General features: G+C 30.1%; 1 protein-coding gene across 2 annotated transcripts in view; it reads right to left on the bottom strand.

Annotated features, from left to right (window-relative positions):
• LOC143226218 (liprin-alpha-1-like) overlaps positions 1-20,537 on the bottom strand; it is a 106,313-nt gene that overhangs the window by 6,359 nt on the left and 79,417 nt on the right. For both annotated transcript variants that reach the window (XM_076456924.1, XM_076456925.1), the window contains 7 exons: positions 15,234-15,373; positions 14,022-14,106; positions 11,034-11,115; positions 10,288-10,488; positions 6,579-6,754; positions 2,956-3,053; positions 1,762-1,937 (listed from right to left, as the gene is read on the bottom strand). In XM_076456924.1, the coding sequence (XP_076313039.1) occupies positions 1,762-1,937; positions 2,956-3,053; positions 6,579-6,754; positions 10,288-10,488; positions 11,034-11,115; positions 14,022-14,106; positions 15,234-15,373 (958 nt within the window). The remainder of the gene's footprint in view (positions 1-1,761; positions 1,938-2,955; positions 3,054-6,578; positions 6,755-10,287; positions 10,489-11,033; positions 11,116-14,021; positions 14,107-15,233; positions 15,374-20,537) is intronic.

The following is a 20,537-nucleotide window of genomic DNA, read 5'->3' as shown; positions in this document are numbered from 1 at the left end:
ACGTGCAGCAGCTATCATTGTAATAAATATATTGTTGTTGTTTTGAAATAAGCACAAAGCTACACAATGGGCTATCTGTGAAATATATATATATATATATATACACACACACTTTCTTTTATATAGATGTACTCTACTAAAGAAAGTCATAGACAAGTTTATTACTGTACTAATATTAATGTGCACAGGTTGTCATTGTATTATATGTTGTTTTTTATGAACAAGTTGGACTTAAAAAAGTCATACACAGGTTTAGAGCACAACTGAGTAACAGAAGTACACATGTTTAGAATTGTACTACACATAAAAGTACATGAAGATTTATTGTGGACTTAGCAATTGATTACTTGATCACTTCAACAATGAGAGGGTTTAGGTTCAAGTAGTTGAAAGATCGTGTGTAACAATTAGTTGCAAGTAAAAAGAAAACTGCAATGTACAGTGTAAGGTTAAATAAAAACTGAAACCTTGTTCTTCAGAAAGGCTTGTCATTTGATGGAATTAAAGAAATATTATACTGTTATAGTTGGAAACGGAATTACAATTTTAAGACAGACTAAACCTGAATAATAAGACAAATAAATTGTATTTTAAAATGGATTGAAAACATTCTTTAAACCCATAATGTTTGCATGTTCTGCTGGAGTTATTTTCATGATTTCCTAATAATTTTTGTCTCATCTTATAAAATTTTAACTTTCTCAATTTTGTGGGAAATAATATGGTTTGCATTAGTTTTCAGCTAAAGAGAGGTAAGTGTGGGTTTAAGGACTTAAGATTACACAAGTATCGGACTTCTACAGCATGCCTTTGCTTCATCAGTGTTAGAAATGAATCTTATGAAAAACGTTCTCATGATTCACATTCTCTTTGTAGCTAATTAAAGATAAATTTGGATCAAAAGAGCCTAAAAGCATCTTTGCTCCATCTACAGAGTAGTCCCACATACACAAGGTAAAGTAGAATATAATACAACTATTCCATGAAACAATGGATATAGCCTGCGTGACCAAATATTAGTATAGAAAGTAAAACCGAATCAAATTTACACACAGTATAACTCACCCAAATATTACAGACTTTGGAAGAGTAAAATGGTACATAAATGCAAATTTACCATCTGGCCATTAGATGGTATTACATGACTCACTAACAAACACACTTAGTGGTTAGATGTTGAAATTACTTCAATTAAGCTTCAGACAAGCAATAGGGTAATTAGCTGATTTATTTTCAAATTAGTTATTAGATACTTCAATGAAAAAAAAAAAATCCAAATTAAGCCTCATCGTTCATTTACAACTAATTAAGTCAGTAGCTGGTTTACCTTTTATTTTATTAAACCAAATGAGGAAAAATTGGTCACAGGAAAATGAGTCCAAATCAAGCCAAATACAACAAATTAGCTCATTAATTGGCTAACTTGCTGTTTTTCCTCAACCAGTGACTTCTTTCTTGTTAAATCTTTCATAATATAATTGATACTTAGTAGAGATAATTACAATAAATTGAATATTTTATCAATACCACAGAAAAAATGGCAGTAAAGAAATGATATATACCAATAAAATAAATGTAGGTTATTGTTTGAAGTTTCCTAAAAAGCTTAAGTAATTACTTCATTACAAGTTATATTAGAATGACTAATTAGAAAACAAAAATTTTAATTCAATAATAAAAACAGCAACATAACTTTTAATAAGAGATGTTCATTGTCAAAATTAAAATTTCACTGCAATATTACTGTTTTCCAAAATCTACCTGTCTGTCAGATGTTGGAATTTGGAGAGCTAAAGCCATTGAATTGTGGTCAAACTTAGAATCTAATGCAATAAGAGCTCCATGTACTCCAGACTCTAACAAATTCTGGGAATACTTTTTTAAGCCAACTGAATTTAGCCACTTGATGATCCTTTCATTAGACCACACTAAGACATCTATAAAGGAAAATAATCCAAACTCAGTAAATGATCTACAAAATATATTAAAATGTATTTTTAATTAAAACTAGATAAATTAAAGTCAAACTCAATCAACTTATAGAGAAAGTTAAATGAAAAGTTCAAATCTTGTTTACAGAATATAATTTCTGAAAATTTTTTTGAATGACCATTCTAAAACTGATAATTCTAGGAACAAATATGTATTCTTATTAAGGTTTCTTGATGTATAAATATTCATGATTAAATTTACTTCATATTAAGGATTCTAGGTGTGTAGATTTCTGTGATGAAATCTATGTTGTTATTAGAGGTTTTTGGTGCACAACTTTTGTGATCAAACCTACATTCTGATTCAGGTCTCCTCAGTATATTGATTTCTGGGATTAAATCTACATCCTTAATGAGATTTCTTAGTGTATAGATTTCTGTGATCAATTTATAATTCTCAGTAAGGTCTACTGGCATACAAATTTCTGTAATGAAATCTATGTCTAAGAGACCAGCAACTTTGGATATCTGCATTTCTTGGACTAACTTGTGTGTTCATATGAAAACTATAAAAAGTTCCAAATTTTGTATGCAATCTTCTGTGATTATATTATTATTAAGATGTTATAAACTTTGATAAGTAAATTTTCATGGTAAAATTTTAATGGTTTAATGAAGATACGATAATTACCCATCTTAGTATTCATGTTTTCTCGACAAATTTCTGTGTTTCATTACAATTCTGGGTAGTATGAACCTTGATGCACAAGTTTTAAATTATCTCTATGTTTCATTTAAGCTATGGTTGGAACTGGTTATATTAAGTTTTACACAGATATTTTGATATAGGTCAATTTATACTCTAGTTACTGATTTTCAATTCAGTGTCTTTTATGAAAACACGAAGTACTTGCTAAATTTGTTGAGTAGATGCATGTAAGAAACTTTCATGTGAACATGAGTTGTTTGTTATATGTAGTCTTTTTTTCTGTCAATGGTTGTTTATTATTTATGTTTTTCTTACCTTTATTTTCCTGTTCACTGTTTTTCCTTCTCTCATCTAGAAACTGCTTGTCATAATTTATTCTTTTTAAACAATTAATTCCATGTTGTAAACTTGTCCTGAAGAGTGAAAAACATGACCAGATATTAGAGAAGCTTTCTTATTGTGGAAATATTTATATTTAGAGTTACTAAACTAAATTCCCTATAATGCTTTTTATATATTAATAATAATAAAATATTAACCATATCTGAAACTTTACAAAGGAAAAAGTTTTGAAATATTATTTTGACCTTTTTTTTTGTAGACTTTAAAAGAAAAAGATTTGTATGTAATGAAGCACAAAGTTACACATTGGGTTATCTGTAGTCTGCTCACCACAAAACAAAGATATATATACATAAACATGTATACATGTGATGTACAAATATCTTTACAAGTTTCAGTTGAATAAGTAGTTATATTGATGTAGCTATATAAACTGCCTTTACACTTTTTTTTTCAAGTTATAAGTAACCATAATAACGATAAAACAACTCTTTGTTCTGCATTTAGTACAGAAAATTATTACATTTTTGAATCTCAGTTTTCAAACTTCTAAGGTACCATTTCAGAATATGCTGATCATGTGACTACCCTTCACCCATCATACTGTTTCTTCTATACTAGCACAGCTAATTCCCTTTATTATTCTAGAATAATCCTCATATTCAAGAACTGGCAGAATCACCAGCATGTGAGTGGGGAAGAAGGGTGGGAAGTGGGTAAGAAAAGGTAAGTATCTATTGGAAATACATGTTCAGTGCAAGAAAATATTAATTTCCTAAATGGTACTACCTCTTCACACCCAAAACTAGAATCCTACATATAAAAGATTGAGGGTCTGGTGAAGACACATCAATATCCAATCAAGCAAGTAACAGCCACACTGAAAGAACAGGTGAGCAAGAATATGGAAGAAAAGAACTCATGTGGGATATAGTACTACTTCTGGAACAGATATGCTCGTCGCTCAGTAATTAACATAGGAACAAAATGAGGGCCTAACTGAACAGGCAAGAACTAATGCATTCAGGACAGAGGTGTACAACATCAAATCAGTGGAACAGTGTTGTATAACCATGACTTGAAAAAACATAGTATTGAGAAACATGTAAAGTCTAGCATGAAAGTTACAATGGGGTTGTCTATATATGTGCCAAGGGTAGTATCTTGGGTTACATCAGACATAACTGCAGTCCATCCTGGTAAAACATCCATTGGAAATGCTTTGAATAAGATACTGTGATCAACAAGTTGAGTCTCCCCAGGCAACAAAACATCCTGGGAAAGCAATTTGAAAACACAGGATCATAAAAAATATATACAGGTATGAATGTATTTGTAAGGATTTTCATAACCAGGCTGTTTTCAACAGATATGTCATACTCCGTCCACATATGCAGCAAGATGTAATACTGAACATAGTGACAGAGAGCCATAGTGTGGTGCCAGAGAAAAACAACATTACTATACATGGCTAGGGCTGAAGGACTATGGCTTGTATAAGTATAAAAATAGGTCAAGTGTGGTTTTCCCAGACAGAAAACATCCAGAAGAAGCACCTTTGGTTATGTAGGATTATGTCAAGTGTAGTGGAAGCTCCTTGCATAAGAAATTTGTGATCAACAAATGCAGTCTGCCTGGGCAAAAACATCTGGGGAAATTGCTTTGGATACTGAATGTTATTGTATAATTCACTGTTCAATATTGTATTGTTTTTAAGAACTACTGCCTTCCTCTCACTTAGTGGGTACACATGGGATAAAAACTTTATTTTGTTTTCAAAACTCACTCAGAAAGAAACCTTCATGGTCTGACACTCTAGCAAATGGGATCCAGAGGGTGGTAATGACTTCTCTACTCCACTAGATGAGAAAAGGGTGGAATACAAATTGTTGAGTCCTAAGAAATGACATACCAGAGACAGTGCAATAAGTGTCTGTGATTGCTCATTTTGAAAAGCCGACAGACGCTGATTGAAAATCTCATAGGTCAGGAGGGATGGGCAGAAATCCACATCTGCTTTAATCATGAGGTCCATGAGTAATGCTCCTTTATAAATCAAACTAGTACATTTTATTACAAAAAATATAGATACACATGCCATTGGACAAGCTTTTGGTGGTCTTACAGAAACAACCAATCTCAACAGTGAGTATTATACACGTTTTTAAATCAGTTGTGGGATTCAAAAATTTTAACAACCAGTTCTATCTCACTTTACACACCCCCATTTTTTGCAGTGAAAAATAATAACCAAAATATCTCCCTAAAATAATTTATTTATATGCTTTAAATATTTCCAAATCGCCACTTGATTATCATCAAAATCTTTATTCCTTCCACGTGTGACTCTATTGTCATGAGCTGTGTGGTTTTTTTCAATAGCTACATAGCTGAAGAAGTTGGATCCCATGAATCCAATGGGAGGCCAATCAAGTTAACTGCTATTAGGTTTACCACATTTTCAACTGTAAGGCAGCTTCTTTTATCTGAATATATGATATTTATTCTTGAAAACCCTCTTTCTGCCTCTGCGGAACTAAGAGCAATAGTACTGATTATATTTTTAGCCTTTTTTACAGATCTTAGTATCTCATGATTATGACAATTTCATAGGACACTTTCCACATAGTCATGGAAATCATTAATACTGATTTTGTTATGAAAGAGCTTACTGAATACTTACAATTTTTCTTCAGTGGTTTCTAAGGGATAACAACTTTATCAGTATTCTAAGAATCTGGCTCAGGTATGTTTACCAGTTCATGAATTTTATTGTCATTTTCTTGTGCATTATTTTATTTGTTTTAAGTGATTACAATCCGTAAATCTGGCATTCATATTTTATATTACTGCTTCCAGTAATTTTTGACGAAGAAGGCCTACATATCTTTGGTTTTAAACAAACTCAATATTCCTAAAGGCATCAGAAGCAATGGTTTTATCAATTTTCTTTTCAAAGGTTTCTCTACTTTCTTTGAGCATTTCAAATGCCTTAATGGCCCTTTTTATGTTTTTCAGCTCTGGCTACATTTAAATGTCTGACTTGAAGGATATTAGAAAGTAAAGGAATTCCTTGTAGTACATGTACCATTATTGCTAAATCCTCCAGGAAGTATTTCTGTAAAGATAGCTAGCCATTCCTGAATATTTTTTCTCAGTATAAAAACATTTGTATGAACGGCTGGTGCACTGTTACAAAAAGATTTTAGCAATGTTTAGAGGACCATCCTGAATCAAGAAAGGTGAAAGGAGGCAAGACTGTAAATCTGTTTCAGAAGAAAGCTTTTTTTACATAACTTATAAAATGTAATCTGCAGTACAATTGTATACCTCTCCGAAAAAACTTACTTTACATCATTAATATAACCTATAACATAAGTAAACATCTATTTAAAGTAAAATGTTAACAATATTAATGTTAGTTGGATATTTTAATATATTTCAAGTGAAAAGTAAAAATAATATAAAATAAAGAGAAATGTAGTGAAATGATTTTTGCTGTAATTGTAAATAGCAATATGACATTAAAGTTAACTTATTTATCCACAGTTGTACTTATAAACGTTTTAATAATACTATAACTCCAAAGTAATCACCTGTGAAACCAATCTATCATTTTAAGGTGACTTCTCAAGTCTTTTTTAGTTAAGTGATGCAGCATTCTTGCATCAACTAAACACTCCATGAAGGTACATCTGTACTGTGGTAGACCAAGACTTGGAAGCCATTCATTCCCTATCCATTCATGATTAAGTTCTCCAAATGCTAGTGTCTAAAAACAAAGAAAAATATCCTTTTGTTTTCTGAACGAACATTTCTTAGCATTTAATTTTACATTAAGAGTTTGTAATTCTATAGTTGTGGTAAAGAATTCTGCATAAGAAATCTTGAACCAAACCTGCAAGCTGTAACATTCATTAACATGTTATCTAAAAAAGCTAAAGTGAAACATATCATATCTTTTAATTTCAGAAATAATGATAATACATATTAACTTATAACACATGCATATGAAAATTATACACTTAAACTTTCACTTATTTTTAGTGTTGTAATTAATTGAAAATTTCATGTGGAACCTGTCAATGATACAGTTTTTGTAATAATATCCATTCTCCAAAAGTATCTAATAACACTTAATTAAAAGTTTTACTTCATATAAAGTTATTTATGTAATCAAAAAGATAAAGTGGTTCCAAGATCTAAGAGAGCACTACAAAATATTACTGGGAAAGGTTAAATGTTCCAGAATTGAGAATAAAGATATATGAAGTTACAGTAGGATATACTTAAAAAAAATGTTAGGTGTTTGAGAACAGCCTTAGAGGTAAGATCCATCAAATTATAGCTAGAAATAATTAAAAAAAAAGTTAAATGTTCAAGAACACTCTGAGAGGTATATGACCCATCAAGTTAAAGAAAAAAATATTTAAAAAAAGGTTAAATGTTCCAGAATTGCAAGGTAAGATTCATCAAGTCGTAGCAAGATACAGTTCACAAAAGATTAAATGTTCCAGAACAACATGAGAGGTATATAACCCATCTACTTATAGTGAGATATGTTTCAAAATGAAATAAAAAGGATAAATGATAAGTGGACTTATACAATTCAATTTGAAGCTTTTAATAAAAAACGTTTTGAGATGTAAAAGAAAACAAACCAAAAAAAGTCAAATAAATTTTGTATTTAAATATTTTGATATTTGTGCACATAAATGGTGACATGTTATAGATATACACTTAGATATGAAATTTATCATTACATTACATATGTTGAGTAGATTATATATGTTCAATTGGCATCACAAGACATTCTGCACAAAGATCATAAATCTAAAATGTTCAAACAATAATACATTGTAAAGCCCATCATTACATTCCGCAATTAGAATCATCCTAGATCTTTCAAATTTAAAACTTGTGCACTGGAAAAAAATATTGTTTTTTTAAAATATAAGGAGTACAGGAGTTAAGTAATAATTACTAATTTTTTTGGGTTAGTAAAAATGCTTGAAAATAATATTTTCCTGAAAGGTTAGTAATAAGCATTTCACCAATACATTTTTAAAGGATAAGCTTTGTATTTGTGTGTTTGTGACAAGGCTACTAAACCTAAATCTGAACTGCTGACCAGAAGGAAAGAAAATGACTACAGCACCCATCAACAACTCATGGGTTATTCTTTTACCAAGAAATTAAACATCACATTATAATACCCCAAAAGTGAAAAATGTTAAGTCATGGGTAACGATCTTGTGACTAAAATATTGCGAGTCAAGTTTCTTAGCTGCCAGGCTATGCCAGGCCTAAGGATAATGTTACATGTACCATATTTCATTAGAAAAGTATTTTTATGCTATAAAAGAGAAGGATTTCCTCAGAAATTTGATTGAAAATCACAGTTAGAATACAGACCTTTGTGTTTGTTTCCTGTGTGGAGAAAAAAACTGTGTTAGTTTATTTCTTGAGTAGTATATTACAGATTAAGTGTTTACTTTCAAGAAAAAAAAATCCTGTATCTGATTCTTGTAACACTATAGTAAGGAACAAGATACCATTTCGCTTATGGTATGAAATATGACTCCAGCATTCATCTACAGAAAGACATAAGGTATATCATGTTCATAGTAAGAAACAAAATCCCAGTTCATCTACAGAAAGACATAAGGTATATCATGTTCATAGTAAGAAACAAAATCCCAGTTTATTTACAGAAAGACATAAGGTATATCAAACAAAATCCCAGTTCATCTACAGAAAGACATAAGGTATATCATGTTCATAGTAAGAAACAAAATCCCAGTTTATTTACAGAAAGACATAAGGTATATCATGTTCATAGTAAGAAACAAAATCCCAGTTTATTTACAGAAAGACATAAGGTATATCATGTTCATAGTAAGAAACAAAATCCCAGTTCATCTACAGAAAGACATAAGGTATATCATGTTCATAGTAAGAAACAAAACCCCAGTTCATCTACAGAAAGACATAAGGTATATCATGTTCATAGTAAGAAACAAAATCCCAGTTTATTTACAGAAAGACATAAGGTATATCATGTTCATAGTAAGAAACAAAATCCCAGTTTATTTACAGAAAGACATAAGGTATATCATGTTCATAGTAAGAAACAAAATCCCAGTTCATCTACAGAAAGACATAAGGTATATCATGTTCATAGTAAGAAACAAAATCCCAGTTTATTTACAGAAAGACATAAGGTATATCATGTTCATAGTAAGAAACAAAATCCCAGTTTATTTACAGAAAGACATAAGGTATATCATGTTCATAGTAAGAAACAAAATCCCAGTTCATCTACAGAAAGACATAAGGTATATCATGTTCATAGTAAGAAACAAAATCCCAGTTTATTTACAGAAAGACATAAGGTATATCATGTTCATAGTAAGAAACAAAATCCCAGTTTATTTACAGAAAGACATAAGGTATATCATGTTCATAGTAAGAAACAAAATCCCAGTTTATTTACAGAAAGACATAAGGTATATCATGTTCATAGTAAGAAACAAAATCCCAGTTTATTTACAGAAAGACATAAGGTATATCATGTTCATAGTAAGAAACAAAATCCCAGTTTATTTACAGAAAGACATAAGGTATATCATGTTCATAGTAAGAAACAAAATCCCAGTTTATTTACAGAAAGAGAAACATGACTTTTTTTTTTCTATTTTCTCAAAATAAAATACAGAGCAATCCTTTGTTTTTGAAGGTAATAAGTAAAAATACTTGTTCAGATACTATAAAATAAGTACTGCCTTTGGTTTCTTTGCTGTAATTCACCTGCAACTTTTCACAAAGAACAGATATTTTAATATAGACTTGTATCATATATCTATAAGAACTTTGTATGAAACAGACAAACAATAGCATATTCTTCAAATGCCTATGTATATTTTCAAACAGTATAGTGTTTTCATCTTTTTCATCTAATTTTGATAGGTTGATTGATAAATTTTGCAATAGAAGGTTTTGAAACAAAGCTTTATTGTTGTAAATATGTATCTCAGAATGGCTGGCATGAGAATTAACACTTTTATTGATAATCAAAGAACAACATTTCAACCTTCCTAGGTCATCTCTCTTTGTTAATTTGAAGATGACCTAGGAAGGTCGAAACGTTGTTCTTTGCTTATCAATAAAAGTGTTAATTCTCATGCCAGCCATTCTGATATACATTTTTATTTCAAGTAGGTTTCTCATCATCAAGAAAAGCCTTATTGTTATTCTGAAATGTTTAGAAGAGGTAAATTTTCCAAGGAAGGTTTTAACACTTACTGTTCTGGATGGTTTAGCAGCTGATAGACCTGTGAGAGCAACCATTTCTTGAATAGCTAAACGAAGTTTGAGTCGATGCAGAGGATTACTAATACCAATCTCTTGCTGAATTTCAGTATCAGATAATGCAGACATAATGGCTCCACTTTTAACATTGGCTTGACAAGCTGCAGTGTACCAAGGTGGCATACCAACCCAGAGCTAAACAGGAAATATTTCCTGATCAAATACAATTTTTTATTGATATTCAACACTATTTCTTATATGAAATGACTGAAATTTACATTTTGTCACAAAATAATGTGATATACGTTTGTTTTTTGCAAGCAAGCATTCCATACTAATAACAGAAACTGGAAAACAAACTGGTATGATATACTCTGTAGATAAAACCACTCAAATAAATCTGCTAAATGTATGCTAAAAATAAACTTGATTACAATTTTAACAAACTCAATTAGTTCTGGATTGATTTCCATCAAAACGTAAACAATGTTTTACTGGTTTCTCACCTGAAATATTAAAAATGGTAATTCGGCAGTACATTTCTAGAAGTTTGATTTTTTACATGAGACCTAGCCAATCACATTTAAAGAATATAAACATTATATTTCAAAAATTTATAAATAATTTTAACATATTATTAAATGTATCAGTTATTTCTCAGATACTTTGCTGACCAAAATAATATTTTAACTTAGCTTTAATAACGTTTTTTAAAATATTAAATTTAACCTCCTACCCACCTCTAACCATGCCACTATAGTTGGACCATTCCAGAGAGCAAAAGGAGTTCCTGCTTTCATAGCTTCTACTAGTAATTCATGTCTGAATAGGAAATTAATAAAATGTTATGAACAAAAATAGTACTCACTTAAATAATGATCAACACGTTATAGAATCATTTTGTTTAGATCAAAGACAACTTTTATAGTTTTTTAAAATTCAAGAAAGTATAAAGAAATTATTTGAAATTAATTAATCACATTTTCTCTTTATAATTTAATATGTTTTATAGGTTTCTTAACAAAGAATTTTTGAACAATATTTTAGAAAGAATTATTAGTGCTACAAATGAAATAAAAAATTGGACTATGGTCATATAGTTTGATGCTTATCAAATCACTTGCAACAAATTTCTAAGTGATACTAGTAATAATAATTTACATGAAAGATATCAATTCTATTATGCTTAATTTAACAGAAAAAAGAATGGTAGTAGCACGAATTATCACATCAAAATTAGTGATTTGTGTTTTTTTCAATCCCAAATAAATGCCTTGTTAGATCAAACAAATGAGATATTAGAGCACACAAGTTTATATGTTTGTATTTGTATTTAAAGCCAAAACAACAAACATCTGTAATGCTAAAATTTTTATTCTTACTATGCAAGATAAAGAAATTTCAACAAACTTCCACTCTTGTATTATTGAATATCACACTAAAGATATTACCTCAGTTTTAAATTTGGGTTCATGAAATTAAAAGGTATCATTGGTGGAGACTGAATTATCTCATGATAAAGAAAGGGCTGAGTAGAAGTAATAGTTTGTTGTAGAGGATAAAAACAACAACAGCAAAAGAAAAGAATTATTATTACAGTCTTGGACATGTTTCCAAAGAAACACATTTAAAAAAGTAAGAATAATTCTTATTACTGACAGCCTGTCAAGAAAAGGTTGAAAAGTCACATTTGATAATCAGTATAAATTAAAATTAGACTCACTATCTAACGTTAGTGAAAGTTAACAATGAACTTACTACAAACATTTGACAATAACTGCCTCTACAATATAGTAATTTGGGTTCACAATAAACTAAGTGTTACTATTCAACATATGTTTATTAAATCATCAGTAAAATAAATTAAACCAGCTACAATGTTTTTTGTAAAGAGATAAAGTTTTAATACTTCAATCCAAAAATGGACATCTTCATTAAGAAATAATAAGAACAACCAATTACTAAAACCTTATAAAGGACGTCAAAAGTTAATAACAGAAGAAAAAAACTTGCAGAGCATTACCGAGGTAAAATAAAATTCATCTGATATCAGGATGGTTGCCAAAATTTAGGAAATGTTTAATTGTAGCCACAATTGTGATCCAATCATTCAAGAACATAACTTATAGAAAATGAATGACAGGCTCACTGAACAGGTGATGAATAGATTAAAACAAACTCATTATTATAAATTATCTTAATGTTCGTCAGTTGTTTTACCATTTATGTATTTTCGAACATTATGTGGCAAACATATACATTTTCTCAATTCACATTTTTACTCATTAAAAATACTTCTCAGCTACCTGAACTAACTAAGTTTAGTTAAATATATAAATTTATGATCGCAATGAAAACAGAAAATAAATTTCCAAAACCAATTTTTCCCTTCAAGGAATCTCTAAATGCTTGATTCTACTTCATTATTATTCACATAACTCTAAGCACATCTTACTATTGTAACAATTAATTAACAGTTAAGTACTAAAGCGCTTATCAGTGAATAAAATCAAAACAGAACTGAATATAACTTCATTACCTGACAAATATGTCTCTCAATCTGGATACTGTTTTAATATTCAGTCTTAAAGTGTTGCTCTTACTATAATTACCATGTAATTCTCACTTTTGTGTACTTCTTACTTTAGTCAACCATACTTGAAACATAAAATAACTAGAGAAAAAGCTCAGAAACTTGGTTTTATTTTAGTTGTCTTTTCACTGTGACTGCTGGATCCTAAGTGCAGTCTTGTCACAAATCTTTAGGCTCATATTCGACACTAAACACTCCTTCTCCTTAAATGTTAGTTTCAGAATTGTTTCAAAAAACCTGGTTTAAAAGTAGATTATTGGCATTTCATCATTTTCAGCCAAATTATTCACCAGCCATCTAAGCTTAAATAAATACAAAGTACCCTAAATACTAAAGAGTTGTTCCCACAGTTTTAATGTTAATAAGTCTATAAATTAAAATTAACATTTTTTTAATGGTAAAAAGAACAGAAAAAAGAAATTATAAATGTAAGACTCTACACACATTGGAGAGACATTTATACATACTTCAACTAATTGTAAAAATTCCATTTTATGTTTTCAACTGAAAGAAACACCATGCAAACAGGTAACTAAAACAATAAAAAATTTCATTTTTGTTTTCATCCTAGATGTAACTATGTGTTAGTAGAAATAAAATAGGTTTATTTGTTTTATTTTAACAACTAAAAGTTCATTTCACATAAGTCTTTTAAAAAAACACCTTCATGACTGTAAGCATTAAACTCAAACTTCAAAATTACCTAACTTTTCTTCAAGTTTTTGAATCTGAAGAATATTATCACATATTACTTCTATAAAAAAAGGTTATTCTATGTCTAACATATATAGTACATTACAATTTTTAAACTGATTCATACATACTTATATTTTTATTTTAATCTACTCTTTGATCACGTCTAAGTTTTAAAACCAAAACTAATAACCCTTTCAGAAATTTCTACAGTAGCAAAGTTCATGTCTCTTTTCAGAAATAAAATAAAATAATAATATTGTAAGAAAACAACAAACAGATTTATGTTAGTTCTTAAGTTTGCAAAAGAAACTAGAAGACAGCTAGCTATACATTCAGATAATCTTAGATATCATTATAACATAGAAGGTTAACATCCACAGTATGAATGCATAAATCCATGCAAACACTTTCATAGTGGCTTGATCTCTACATTTCTTACTTTTTCTTTGTGCGTTGATCCACATCAACTTTCTGACCCAAGCATAAGACTTCACCCACTGATATGTCATTCAGAGCATTATCATCTACAAAAAAAATTGTTTTGTTAAGAACCTGGAAGACAAGATACAAAAAATTTGCTTATACAAGACAGAGAGGAAAAATGTAAATGAAAACTATTTTTTGTCAAATTAATTCAGAATCTAATAGAAGAAGACATCACTGAAATATCACTTTTTGATTAATGTAAATTAACTGTTTTACTAACATGATAAGTTTTCTTATATTTTTGGCCACAGGACGTAAACAAATTCTGTTGTATGTTTATTAAACATGTCATTATTATTATTACCAGTGTAACATGTACACACTACATATTTTTCTATCCATTTTATATATATGGCATGTTTAGAGATTTCTTAATTTTTTCTTAATTCTAATTTTGGGATACAAAGTTCAGTGAAGGTCATGGGGAAAAATAAACTAGAGTGTTGCTTTTTGTACCTTGACTGTTCAAGGACCTTATTTTGGGTTTCTTAAGATAGTTTCATTGCATTCTCACTGTCATATAAAGCACAGCTATATCCATATCCTAATGCAATTTTATAATTGGTCAACTGTAAGGAAAATGTGTATAATGAATGTGGTTTTGCTGCTTTAAGAGGAGACTGACCTTAAACCCTAATGGGCTTAAAATGTGCTGTGAATGTTTTAACTTAATAAACAACACTTTCAAGCTGCTGAAAATATGTGGTTTTATTTCTTAACTATACTTTACTGTAAGGTAACTGTATAATGGTATAGCTTTAAATTGCCACATGAGTTTAATATTACTTTATGTCCATATTTTACAGACATCAAATTAAACCTAAAGTAAAATTCTGGTGAAATCTCATGTTTGTAAGTTTTATGACATTCTTTTTCATAAAAGATGTTTATAATCAATTAAATAATGTTAAGCCATGTATATAAGTGCTTAGTAATATGAATCTTAACCTGTTAATTTTATACAATGACATCATCTAATAGTGAGTACGTAAACAAAATGCCACTTCAATATCTCTGTAATATAATTTTATATATCGGCAGTATCATATGTACTCCATTGTAATTTTATAATTAAATGCAGTAAAATATTTAAACATCTCTATTTGCATACAAAATATATCAGATAAATCTTAAACTTCAATAACCTTTTTTCTTAATTCCCTACCTTGTTGTATTCGATCTTTACTTAAGGTATCTTTTGTTTTTACTTTGTCTTTTTTATTAAAAAATCTTCCAAGTGAAGTCTTCAGACCTTTTTTCTTTGGTGTAATTTTGTGCAATGAGCCTTGGGGAATGTTAGCAGAACTGAGGAAGAAGACCAACAGCAAAATAGGCTTAATAAATTATTAACGGAAGAAAAATAATCTATGTGTTACAAATTCTAGTCAGTGTTGAGTTAATTATTATTATGTTCTATATGAGATAACTTAGATAGTAAATTTAATATTTCAATAACATCAAAATCTTTACAGGTGTATAAATATTTTTTTCTTCTCTTACATTACTGGTTTCTGTAAGACTTTTTTTAAAACATAAAATATAAAACTATAACTATTTCATGAACTTCTACAGAAATAATAAATCTTTGAAATATTAGGCTACAGGGAAATCTCAATCTCTGTTTTTTAAAAAACATGAAACCGCACTTCAAAAATACCAAAAGTTTATAAAATTACATTTGAAGCAAGCAAGTAAACTTAGACAGCAAGAAATTACATTGGAGAAGAAATGTGAAATAATTAAAAAAAGGGATTCATTTTCAACAATGGAATTTAAATAGTTGTGACATATATATGACAGAGAAACCAGAACTACAAAGTGTATAATACAATGTCTTAACATGTTTGATATTTTAGCTACAAAAACATAAATGTTACATAAAACAAAATACTTGGGATTTTTAGAGTTAGCACAAAATGTATAACTGACAAACTTTATCCTCTTCATTACTAATTAATATTAAACTAAAAATAAAATCTTAAAAAGTATTTAATTTTTATTCCTATAATACAAATAAACCTGATTTTGAAATTATTTTGTAATAATTTACTTAATATTTGAGGTTTAAGGCATATTAAAACGAAAATGATGTATGATAAGAATATGAGATTTTCTTCTTAAATATTGCAATATTAGCACATCACATTTTGAAATTAACAGAAATATGGGCACAAACATGATAGAACAGATCTAGGAAGTAAGTGTAAAACGTATTTGATATTTAATTATGTTAAGAAAACTACTTTCACTAAGTTAACTATCGATTGAGAACATCTTGAAATAATAAAAAAACAAAGCATTAGATTTCATAAATTTTGATTTAAAAATAAAACACTCAAATACAAAACTTTTACAAACATCCAGAAACAAAAAAGTATAATTTTCTTAGTAACAATTAATATAACAACTGAGGTGGCACATGTGCAATGAAAACTAAGTGAATATTTATAATACAAAGTAAGTTATTTCTCACAAGACAGTAAATGCTTTGTAATCTTTAAACTTCTTATGCTAATTACCAATATATCTGTGGCATGTTAATTGGAACCTATAACAATTACAAGTAATACAGCCTTCCACCCAAACCTTCATTATATTTTAAAATTCTGTCTTTTGGAAATAAATTAGGAAAAAATTCAACTTCTTACTGCTGAAATTAAATTACATTGAATTAAATGAAATTCTATAATATAACTTTAAAGGAATACTTCTAGGTATGGATATGAACTTGAAACTAAAATAACAAAACATCTCAGAAAGTAACTATTACTATAAAGCTTAAGTAACAATGAAGAATAAGGACCCATACATGAAACGTTTTATGCAGAAGTTAGGGATAAAAAAATTAAATAAAACCATCTCTAGAATGAATACTGAGGACTTGCAAACATGGAAGATGGCATAGACTAATAATAAAGTGAAAGTGATGGTTGTTTTGATGACAGCAGGAACTTGGAATAAATAGTCGTATTATGTTCTGTTAATTGCAGTACCCAATGATAAAAAGCAAATAGAAGAGTGTCTGAAAAGTGACTCAGAAAACACTCATGATGGACAGGTGCTATATAGCCACCATTAAGATAATTTGTCCCCACCATATACAAGATTTACTCATATCGAATAAACATATGATGCCACTGAGATTTGTGGAAATCAGTCTACATTCAACACAGGCAGACAATAAAGCAGGAATACTAGTCAATATCTATTTAAGAATATTGAGAGAAAATAAGCTGACATCATAGTCAAAGATGGTTGGGAATTAATTATCTCTTGGAGCAACAAGATTCTGCACATAGTTGTTGCAACATACAAGATGGTTCAAAAACATTAAGGCAGAATCACTATAACTGATAACTAAAATAAAAATAAATTATTTAAAGTATGTATCATTGGCTGTATAACTACTGTTATCTCGCTATAAAAATAACTAAATTATATAATAAAACTTGAGAGAATAAAATAATGTATAAAGCAATATATTTCTCATTAGTTTTAATTTTAAGAAGCTAAGAGAAAAATGTATAATATTATACATAAAATATATTTTATAAAGCAATACAAACAAACCTAGTCTGAATAGAAATACATAAAGTAAATTATTATATTTATTGAATATAAAGGTATACATAGCATGAGTAATTCATCAGACATGGAATTCAATAAACATATTACTGAAAAACATTGAATATTCAATGAATGGAACAACAGGAAAAGAGACAAAGCAATTCTAAGAATTTGCTAAAGAAAAATTTTGTAAAATAAAAAGTTTTAATTTATTAACAATCAGAAAACAAGTTTCACTATTTCAATATAACAGCTGCAGAAATCCTGCATGGACAAAATTAATTGTTTTTTTTTTTTTTTGGAAAAGGAGAATTGATTGATTGATTTAGTGTTTTATGGCGCAAAGCAGCTAGACTATCTGCGCCAAATGTCAGGTAAAAAAAAATTGAAATGTTGTAAAATATATAAAAGGAAATGAAGGTAAAACAAAACATCATTGAAAAACATAAAATGCATAAAACCAATGTTGACACCTTGTCTACAATGTTACGAGAGAAAGCAGAGTAAACGAAGTTGTAAAAGACTTTCTCTAGCAAAATGGTAATGATCATAACCCGCCAGGAAGACTAACAGGTAAGTACAAGAACCACCGTCAGTCACCTAAAGTTGGCCTTTCCAGTCCTGGTTTCAGGTTATGTGTCATAACAGCCATTAACAAAAGGTAAAATAATAAAAGTTTTAAAAGACATATAGCAAAATCATAATAATAATTAGCTAAATGTCTGGTAAAAAGGTAAAAGTAAAGTAAATGTAGTAAAATTCGTAAAAGGAAATGATGGTAAAAACAAAACAGCAATTAAACACAGAAAATGGCATAAAACCAATGTTGACATCCAGTCTACAAACTTGTAAAGGACTTCCTGTAGCAGAATGGTAATGATCATAACCTGCCAGGAAGACTAACAGCTAAGTACAAGAACCACCGTCGGTCACCCTGGTTCCGGGTTATGTGTCATTAATGCCAGTACCAAAAGGTAAAGTAATAAAAGTGTGAAATGACATGAAGCAAAATTGTAATAACAACTCGCCAGGACGACTAACGGGTAATTCAAATGGATAGTTTGTTTTGTTTGTTTGTTTGGAATTTCGCACAAAGTAACTCGACGGCTATCTGTGCTAGCCGTTCCTAATTTAGCAGTGTAAGACTAGAGGGAAGGCAGCTAGTCATTACCACCCACCGCCAACTCTTGGGCTACTCTTTTACCAACGAATAGTGGAATTGACTGTAACATTATACACCTCCACCGCTGGGAGGGCGAGCATGTTTAGCGCGACGCAGGCGCGAACCCGCGACCCTCGGATTACGAGTCGCACGCCTTACGCGCTTGGCCATGCCGGGCCTTCAAATGGATAGTTAAAACAGCAGCGTTAGTCACCTGAAGTTGGCCTTTCCAGTCCTGGCGTCGAGTTATTTAATGTTCTGGCCATTTTCCAATTTCAAATTGAACTAGAGAGATTGAGATTCTGAAAAGGGAACCACAATTAAAAAGGTGTAACGAATAAATATCAAACACTTGAATGAGAATAAAAAGATTAATGGCCATTAAAAAACTAAAAACTTTATCAAGGTGGACAGTGTCACCATCACCAATAACACTGTCCAATGTTACGGACAAACCCTGGGACAGAACATGTTTAAAATAGTGCCGTCGTTGAGAGTTGTAACGATGGCAAGAAAGTAAAATGTGGCTTACAGTGATTTGAGTGTTACACAAACTACACACTGGTGCAACAGTTCCAGATAAAAGAAAACAATGAGTTAAAAAACTGTGACCAATGTGTAGTCCAGTTAGAACAACTTCCTCTTTCCAAACCTTACGGAAGCTAGATGGCCAAAGCCCAATATAGGGTTTTATTTGAAAAAGCTTGTTGTCGCGTTGCTCCCTCCAAGTGGACTGCCAGCTGGCATGGAGCCGAGCCTTGAATACAGGATCATAGTCCATGTACAGAATAGGCACAGTGGTGATAGTGCCAGAGCAGATAGATTTAGCTGCCGTGTTTGCAAGCTCGTTCCCGCAAATACCAACATGGCCTGGTATCCAGAAAAACTGGATAGAAGTAGATGTTAATGAGAAATGGGCCAGTCGGTTTTGAATATCAGCAAGAACAGGGTGTGAGCCAACGTGTAGTGATTCCAGGGCCAGTATAGAACTAAGCGAGTCAGTATAAATAGTACAGTTGGAGTACTGCTTAGCTTCAATATGATCCAGCACAAGAGATATGGCATACAGTTCAGCAGTGAACACAGAAGCTGTAGATGGGATTCTGCATGCAACCACTGAACCGCAACAAACCATGGCAAAGCCCACAGAATTATCTGATTTAGAACCATCCATATAAATTGGAATGGAATGATTGTTCGAAAGATGTTCAGTAAATATTGGGTTAAGGAATAATTCGTGAGCGTTTTTTTCAAGTTAAACAAATATATTCATAAATGAAACGCTTTCGAAAAATATTTCATATCATTTGGTAGATAATTTTTTGCTCTAATAGATGGTGTGTTTGATTTTCATATGTCTTTAATTTTTGCTTTCATTTTCAGCTCATTAAATGGACTGTCCAGTGGACAAAATCGAGCATTTTTGACACCATCTGCTTTTCGCATTTAATTTCTTGCAATTTCGTTTAAAACAATGCATACTATATACCTAGGTATTACATGAAATAAAGTATTATAATAAATGTTTTGGGTGTAATGTGTTCATGCATTGAAGTCTTGCATGTAATGCTTGAATGAAATTATTTAAAAACGCTCACGAATTATTCCTCAACCTAATAAAAGATGGTACTTCCAATCGGGAGTATCTGCCTTTTTTCATATTGCTTAAAGAAAGGTCACATTTGGAGGCTGTAATAAGCCATGGTGAGATGGGCTGAGCAGTAGATTCTGAAATGTTAT

This window comes from Tachypleus tridentatus, chromosome 9 (genome assembly GCF_004210375.1).
Source record: "Tachypleus tridentatus isolate NWPU-2018 chromosome 9, ASM421037v1, whole genome shotgun sequence".
Taxonomy (NCBI): Eukaryota; Metazoa; Arthropoda; class Merostomata; order Xiphosura; family Limulidae; genus Tachypleus; species Tachypleus tridentatus.
This window is presented reverse-complemented; position numbering and strand designations above follow the sequence as displayed.